Source organism: Panulirus ornatus, chromosome 65 (genome assembly GCF_036320965.1).
Source record: "Panulirus ornatus isolate Po-2019 chromosome 65, ASM3632096v1, whole genome shotgun sequence".
NCBI classification, from domain to species: Eukaryota; Metazoa; Arthropoda; class Malacostraca; order Decapoda; family Palinuridae; genus Panulirus; species Panulirus ornatus.
This window is the reverse complement of record NC_092288.1, coordinates 8154794-8163698: the sequence shown is the minus strand read 5'-3', so window position 1 is coordinate 8163698 and position 8905 is coordinate 8154794. Positions and strand designations below refer to the sequence as shown.

The 8905-nt window shown below is 41.2% G+C and overlaps 1 protein-coding gene across 2 annotated transcripts in view; it reads right to left on the bottom strand.

The window, feature by feature from the left end:
* Positions 1-7616: 7616 nt before the first annotated feature.
* Positions 7617-8905, bottom strand: part of LOC139746518 (calcium-activated chloride channel regulator 1-like) — a 31370-nt gene continuing 30081 nt past the window's right edge. For both annotated transcript variants that reach the window (XM_071657835.1, XM_071657836.1), the window contains exons 16-17: positions 8308-8402; positions 7617-7735 (exon numbers count right to left, since the gene is read on the bottom strand). In XM_071657835.1, the coding sequence (XP_071513936.1) occupies positions 8356-8402 (47 nt within the window). In that variant the 3' untranslated portion in view covers positions 7617-7735; positions 8308-8355. The remainder of the gene's footprint in view (positions 7736-8307; positions 8403-8905) is intronic.

Genomic DNA, 8905 nt, shown 5'->3' with positions numbered 1-8905 from the left:
CTGATGATTATGTTAACAGTGAACACCATCACTTTCCACCGTGACGCATCGTTCAGTTTAGAACTTCTCTTGTTGGATGTGAGTAGAAACAGCGCTCTTCAGTGACGAGAGATCTTATCCTCATCATCATGGTAATCATCATTATTTTAAAGCTCTTATCATTATGATGATTATTGTTTTTATAACTATGATTGTTATTATGATAATATGATCGCTGAAACTATTGGGATCTTCAATATCCTTTCAGTAATGATGTAGATTACTATCATTTATCATCATTATTGTTATCTATTGTTATCAGTGGTAGTAGAGTAGTGGTAGTAAAGTGGAGGTAATATCATCACTGTTACTTTTATTGATATTATTCTTATTATCATTACTGTCATCCCTCCCTGGATCCAGAGGTATTACTATGGCGCAGTAAAGTACAGACATGTCCCTTATTCCCTCCCAAGTGGCGGCTCACAGTACCACACGTAATTACATTTTCTTTTTCTAGAAAAATACTTTTTTTCCTCGGTGTCTGCGATAAAACTAAACTTATGTCATGTCAGATGTTTACTGCTGTTGTCCTTACTTTTCTTCGCGTCACACAGGTTCATTTGCACATATTTCCAATTCCATGTCATGTGAGATGTTTACTGCTGTTGTCCTTACTTTTCTTCGCGTCACACAGGTTCATTTGCACATATTTCCAGTTCCTTTTTAAGAAAGGTCTTTTACGTTCCATATTTCTTAAGGATATTGTGCCGTGGAACAACTTTTTATGTGTTCCAGGCAACCTTGAAGAAGATGAATGAATTTATCCTCAAAATATGCGTTATAAGTCAGTTAACACGTCGCCCTTTTTCTAGTCGTCTCCTTCAAAACCTTCATTAATAACTTCCATCGGTTGACTCGAAGACTTCGCTGGGTCAGTGGACTCTGTCACGCCCCCGTCAGGAGCATCGCCAGCACCATCAGCCGCCCCGTCGCTGGAACTGACCGAAAACGTCCCTTCCTCTGCGTGGGAAATCGCCTCACTCTGGTCTCCACTCTGGGCCTTGCTGGTTGGCCCCCTCGAACTAGGACCGAGTCTCTGGGCTCCTTTGTTCTTGAACCAGATGCGGTGTATGACGAGTCCCGATACGGCCACCACGGCGGCGGAGGACACCCCGATGATCACCCAGAACCCGACGGAGCCGACGAAACCTGAAGGTGAAATGCTCGGGTCTACACATCGAAATTTATTTTTTTCCCAGTGACAAGTTCAGGGATAAGGGTAGTCCAGTTGTTGGGGTTCACGATCATTACTGCCCTCTTGAGTGTTGTTAGTGAAGCTAGATATATGGTTGTTTGTGTGTTCATGATTGGAAAAGTATGAGTAGTGATGGGAGGTATAGCATTTAATCTGGTGACTGTAAACACCCTTGGTTATGGAATAACTCAGCTAAAAGCTACGGTGAGACCAGGCTAACAACAACAACACTTGCATAAGGATATAGTTTGTTCCAAGATGAGGGAAGAATTATATCATTACCATGCAATTGTAGATGACGATTGACAGGACTATATTTGCTATAAGTACTATATCATTTGCATATATATAACGCAGAGAGAGAGAGAGAGAGACAGAGAGAGAGAGAGAGAGAGAGAGAGAGAGAGAGAGAGAGAGAGAGAGAGAGAGAGGCAGGCAGTTAAAAGAAGTAACACACAGTCAGAGAGACAAACTTAGTGGCAAGGAGACAGACTAAGTAACGTACACTTACTACGTTCAGAATTACCTGTGGTATCTTCAGTAGGGTCAGTTGGTATCGACTCGTCTGTGGCTGCAAGATGATGGTATTTTATTATAGTCTAGTAGAGGAGAGGCATTGAGTGCGGGGACAGCATGACACATTCTGCTAAACGTAATTCCTTCATGGTACCGTGATGAAATTTATGCTCATCATATGAAATAAGTAAATAAGTAAATTGATAAATATCCTTACGATTATTAACGGGATGTTCTATCCCGCTCATGATATTTAGTCGTACTTCAGGAATTCTGAAGATATTACCATTATTTTGTAAGGCAAATGGTAGCATGAAACGGTTAGAACACTGGTTCACTCAGAACAGAACGTCTGCATCCACACAGATGTCCACCATCACCTTCCTGACCCCAGACAGACGTGAATCCAACCTGCGCCTTTCCGGTTACCCTGAGGATCAACCAACCCCACTCACACCCCCACTCAAAATCCCAGTTACACTGAATATCACGTACCACACGATCATGACGTTTACTCACCATACCACAAACAAAATACACAAAGGCCATAAAAAACAAATCGCTCATAAAAAACACCGGAGCCAGTTTGGAACAAGGGAAAGAATCCATTAGTATCCTCCACAAACAACGTATTTGCTCCACCTTAAACTTCGCCTCACCTGCCCGGTCACCCAGCATGTAAAAATCGAGTATGACAAAGCTGTGAAGTGTAAAACATAGCTCTCACAATAATGACCACATGTCCAGCAGCTAACTACAAGCTGGCACTGGCTCATGATGTGCCAATTTAGATAATGATATATTGGCTTAATATGAGTGGCTTTTACAGAACATGATATCCAAGTTTGAAATTATGTCACCGTTAAGCATGTCGGCTGAGGTCATGTGTTTGTTTGTGGTTGACATTATATCTTGCTGCTTTAGATAAACATCCACCAGATTAGCTCCCAGACTTGTTTGCTGAGCTCATGACAAGCTGGCCAAAGTCATGGTATGGTTATTTAGGTCATGGCTCGTTAACTCCGATCATAATGCACCGGGTTGAATCATAAACGGCCGACTTTACATTATGAATTACTGATGTATGGAGTCATCAGACGTGATTCAGGTCACACGGAGTCTGTGCTTGTAGGTTTGTTAACGAAAGATTCTTTGTTCGATGAATCATTCTCTACTCCCAAATATTGTCCGAGGTAATGCGCTATTTGAGTAATGAATACCTGGTGGAAGTAGATGTTTGACGATCGATCTCTTCAGTGCTGAGGTATTTGATCTTCAGTGCTGAGGTATTTGATCTTTCGAGGATAGAGACAAATAGAACTCATTCATTTCCAGGGAAGACTTATTGAGACCTTTCTTTCTACGCCCATTCCATACGCCTTCACTTCAGAATATTATCAACAGGAAGACCTCCACAGCTGGTGGTAATTAAGATGTCTCGTGTTTACTGGTAGCGGGGAGGCAGTGCTATGTATAGTACTTGAAGATGGAAGTTTGACTTTATTTGACTGGTTCGTGTATGAAACTTATTGGTTGGTATGTGGTTCAGTAGGCTGCTGGTCCATACATGTTGAGACATTTGTAATCTTGAGACACTGGTCTTAGGACGGGAGTGTTGTTGGGGGACAGACACCGAGTGATGGCTCCTGGTGAGGTATAAAAGATGAGAACCTTCTGATGTTGACTGTTGGCTAGGAAATTCTTTTACGTCGAGTTCTGTGTGGTGGTGATGGTGGGTAGGCGACCGTCCCTTAACGTAGAGTACGGACAGTGATTTGACAAGACACCATTGATTTTGAATCTTGATAAAGTTCGTTTGAAAATGCGTCGAATATTGATGGTGGTGGTGTCGACACACGTCCGATGTCGAAGGTTGAATGACAAGTCCATATAGAAACGAAGGCTGGTGACGTTCAAATAACGAACTCACAGCGATGATCGAGTGCTAACGACCCATGATGTCGAATGCTGGCGACCTTTAGTTAAGAGACCAGCAGCGTCGAGTGCTGACAAATTTCACACGATGGAACCCTGATGCCGAGTGCTGTCGACATTTTCAGGACGGACCCTCAACAACAAATGTAGACCCACGACGTATTTCAGTCCGACTCCGTTGATGAATACGAGTTTGCCTTCGTCGGTGCCTCACGTACAAGGCAATACATCAAAGAACAGTTTGTTTACTCCTGAAGCAGCAAATTTAAACCAGTCAACCTCACCAGTCTTTTCATGATGTTCGCAAGGGACCTGGTTCACCTAGTTACCTAGCGTTTCATGCTCCAGTCCACTCTTTATGGGTATTAATCAAATCCAGGGATCTTTAATCCAGGCCAGCAATTCACGATCTAGAGGACAGAAATTACGAAAGCCAGCAGGTTACATTCTAAACCAGGAACTTAAGATCTTCGTCAACAAGTGCATTTCAAAGCAGCACATCTTTACCTTATCCAACAGTTGGTAATCTGTACCAGAAAAAAAAGATCTTCCAAACCAATAACATGTTTTTAGATTCTGTAAATTATGCTCCAAGTCATGACCTAAGTCAACATAACATGACTTTAGTCAGGTATTCTCTTACCTGGAGAACCACTGGAGTCTGTGCTTGAAGAAGGATCATCACTCTCACCAGTGTTGGCTGACGCTGTACTGGAGCCACTACCTGTACATGGTACACGTGAGGTTGCGTGTAATACACTGCTGGGTAACATTATACACTTATGTAACTTCAGTGTTTGTTGATCTATATTCATTTGTAGAGAATATCAGAGTGATGGTGTTTCATTAGCCTTGGTAGAATAAGTGAATTTTATGTAATGTAATTAACTGTCTTGAACTACTTGTATGAGAGTATTCCATGGAACATAGTTAATCTGGAGAGAAACAGAAGACTATTTTCCATAATGGACAGTATGTGTGTATTCTGAATTCATGCTTGCTTGCTGTTTCCCGCGTCAGTAAAGTTTAGTCAGGAACAGACGAAAATAGTACGCTTATTTGCTCACATCCTCTCGAGCTGTCATGCATAATGCACCAAGATCTGTCTCTTTATTGACAGCCAAGCCCCACAGACCATTCCATGGTTTCCCCCAATAGCTTAATATGCCCTAGTTCAGCATATTGATAGCGCGTCGCCCCCTGTACACCACATCTCACCAGTTTGCTTTTATCCTGTGTGCGCCTCACTCCCTCCGCATGTACAGGCCCCAGACACTCAAAACGTCTTTCACCTCCTCCCATAATCGTTCTTCCCCACTTCTTTTTTCTCCTCCCTTTATAATGCATAAATCCTCATACTCGATTTCTCGCCACTCATCCTCTCCATATGTCCAAACTGTTTCAGCACACCCTGCTCAGCTTCCTCGTACTCGCTTCTCTTATCACCACACCTTACTAACTGTCATTCCTTACTGGATCAGCACTGCTTACACTGCATCTTGTCCTCATTCACTTCCAACACATTCACCCTCTTTCATACTTTTGCATTTAGTGTCCATGATTCGCATCCACCGTTGGGACTACTATACCACACACACACACACACACACACACACACACACACACACACACACACACACACACACACACACACATCCCCTCGCAGACATCGGCCTACTCTTTCCACACATTCCATACTGCAGGACATTTGTCCCTACTTACCCTCCCTGTAGTTCAGTTTAGATTCCACAGTTCCATCCGCTGCTGTGTCCACTTCTAGATAGCTAAAACACTTCCCGTTCTCATGTTTTAGACACATTCACACTGCTCCCTCTGTATCACTTGCTAGACCTCATTAACTTCTGTGCACATTAGCTCTCAAATCCCTTATCTCATACACTAGGTTCTCACATGAGTTATCTGCAAGCTGCAACTGTGTTTGTATGTGTGTGCGAGAGAGAGAGAGTAAATGAATCAGAGACTAAATATATAAGCCAAATTACAGTATCTACATAGATAGCAACCTCTGTTTCGATCATCATCTGGTATGGATACAGATATTAAATTACATGGGCAGTTTACAGTAGATTTTACGTGGCAGTTACTGCTTCTATTCTTACCTGGGGTAAAGGCAGTAGAAGTCTTGATAGTGGATGGAGAAGTAGTGGAGGTGGAAGTCGTGGTAGCGGACGGAGAGGTAGTGGAGGTGGAAGTCGTGATAGTGGACGGAGAGGTAGTGGAAGGGGAAGTCGTGATAGTGGACGGAGATGTAGTGGAGGTGGATTCACTGGTAGTGGACGGAGAGGTAGTGGAGGTGGATTCACTGGTAGTGGACGGAGAGGTAGTGGAGGTGGATTCACTGGTAGTGGACGGAGAGGTAGTGGAGGTGGATTCACTGGTAGTGGACGGAGAGGTAGTGGAGGTAGATTCACTGGTAGTGGATTCAGTGGTGGGAGCAGTGGTGAAGTCAACTCCTGCTGTTACTATCACGCTCACTGGAGGACTTGGTGTACCCTGGGGGAAAAAAAGAGATATGATGAAGAGACATGTCACATCTATTGTGTATATATGTATGTGTATCTGTGTGTGTTTACCTGTGTAAATATATACCTTGCAGTGTATGATTTTATATGTATACCTATATCATTGAGTGATTGCTATGTGTTTTTATGTGTATATATATTTTTGTGCATGTGTATGTATGCATGACTTTATATATATATATATATATATATATATATATATATATATATATATATATATATATATATATATATATATATATATATATATATATATATATATATAGGTATATATATATATATATATATATATATATATATATATATATATATATATATATATATATATATATATATATATATATATATATATATATATATATATTTGTGTATATGTTTTGCACGTCATCTCTCCCAGCCCGACTTCCCATCATGACTCAATTCCATTCTCCTGCTATTGACGACGAGTTGGTTCCCTGCGTCCGCCTCCTGCTGGGCCAGGCAGACCACAGCAAGCTACTGCATCACATGATCAGTGTCTGCCTTGACAATCCGAAGGTGACTTGTTATACTGAAAAGTCAGGCTATATAGTTTTAATCTTAGACAATGCCTTTCGTTGTGTTCAAGGTGAGATAGATGAAGAGTTGGGGAAGAGGGAGGAATACATGAAACATAAAGGTAAGGTTGTAGATGAGAAAGATGTTTTGAACCTGATGGCTTCAGAGTTGTGAAACTGAGATCCTTGAGGTGAACAAGAAGTGTTTGTGTACGACAACAACCACAAACTCTGCCCCTGGAGCAAAAACGATATCACAGTATAGAGATTTGCTTGAGAAAGCGAGAGGCAACTGTGGACAAGTGGGTCTCAGAGTGAGATCTGTGTCAAGTGTTTGTGATGTCACCGTGGCTGTTTAACCTTTTTTATGGATGGGTGGTGAGGGGGAGGTAAATGCTAGGACCATGGAGAGAAGGAGGAGTCTTGTTTACTGGGGTGAGGGGGGGATTGTTTCTTTAGGGGAGGTAAGTCAGTTGCTCTTTCCTGATGAGAACAGCCCATTCAGCAGGATCGAGTGAAAACAGACAGAAACTGGTGACTGTTTAGGAGCGTGTGTAGAAGATGAGGGTTAGCGTGATTTAAAAGTAATAGGTCATGCGGGTTTAGCAAGGTGTAGAGTGAGACAGGTTGGTTTGATTGTGATTGGACAGATCCTGAAGGAAGTGTAGTGTTATTTATACCTTAAGGACGCCCTCTGTGGTTATATCGTGTCTTTGTTGTTGTTCTCCAACCCACCGATGAGGGAGTTTCTCTCACCTTCAGGAGCCCATGCGTCGCGTCTCAACTCAACCACCTCACCGTCAGTTCCTCACATTATGGTAACTTACTGTGTCATATGTGTCAACCCACCTTCTGCTCACTGTCGACGCCCACCACCACCAGGAAGTACCGTGTTGACTCGTTAACAATCTTGGGGAGAATTACGGTGGCTTCTTGAAGTTGTCCGTAGGGCTGGGGTGTGGGAGGACCTGACGAAGATAAGCCACTGCTTCATAAGATGTGATAGTTGGGTGAAACATCTTCATGATCTAGTAACAAGATATTATAAATCTTTCCACCAGTTTGTAAACATTTTCGAAACTGTGCCGAAAATTTTACGATGTTTAGATTTGAGGCCGTTAAGAAATGTTAACGTTTTAAACGAAATTAATATATATATATATATATATATATATATATATATATATATATATATATATATATATATATATATATATATATATATATATATATATATTGTGTAACTGAGAATAACCTCAATATTTAGTCTGGAAACTCCTTTTCAGTGCATCTGAAAGTGAGGAAGAATGATTTTGTGAAGACAAAGGTATGATAAAGTGGTAATGTTTTAGAGTATTAATGTTTCTTGGTTTGTGTACTGACTTCAGAGCGCTTTGACTCATGTCGTACCCTTACTTATCACTTCCCTGCACCCAGACTCATTACCACCCTGCACCCAGACTCATCACTTCCCAGCAATATGACTGACTATTCATACAGATACTTGCATTACTATCCCAACGCTCACGTCCTGACTCACCGTTCAAGTACTGGTCGTCTTCCACCAGCTGACTCAACTCAAAATCAGTCATGATGTCCTCCAGGAGCTGCTGTACCAAATCTCGTACCTGGTCACTGTGAATGTGGTTAATATCTCATTAAAAAAAAACGATCACAAAATAAGATCCTTTATTACTTTGCCTGTAAGTTTTCAGTGTCACTAATCATACGTACAGATGATGTTTATCAAGTATCAGATGGAAGTTAGATTGAGGTAATTGTGGTAAAATACCATGTTATGATATTTCTTTTATAATCATATTTATTGGAAGCCTGAGTAGTATATCATGAGTGGTGATAGAAACTAAGTATTGTCATTACCTGATTCAGCCTTTAGACAAAAGAAGGAAAATAGAATATATATATTTTTAGGAATTTGGATCTTCTATTTAAAGGAAAAACTAACAAATGGTACATCGACTCACACCCAGGACGTAACTAACTGATGATCTTGAATGAAATTGATCTCCAGTGAACAATCCATCTCAAGACTGACTGTGTTATATGCTGGCATTTCATTTTTTTTTTCCTTTTTATAGATCAGAGGTTAGAATACTTCGTCACTAATTTTTTCACCT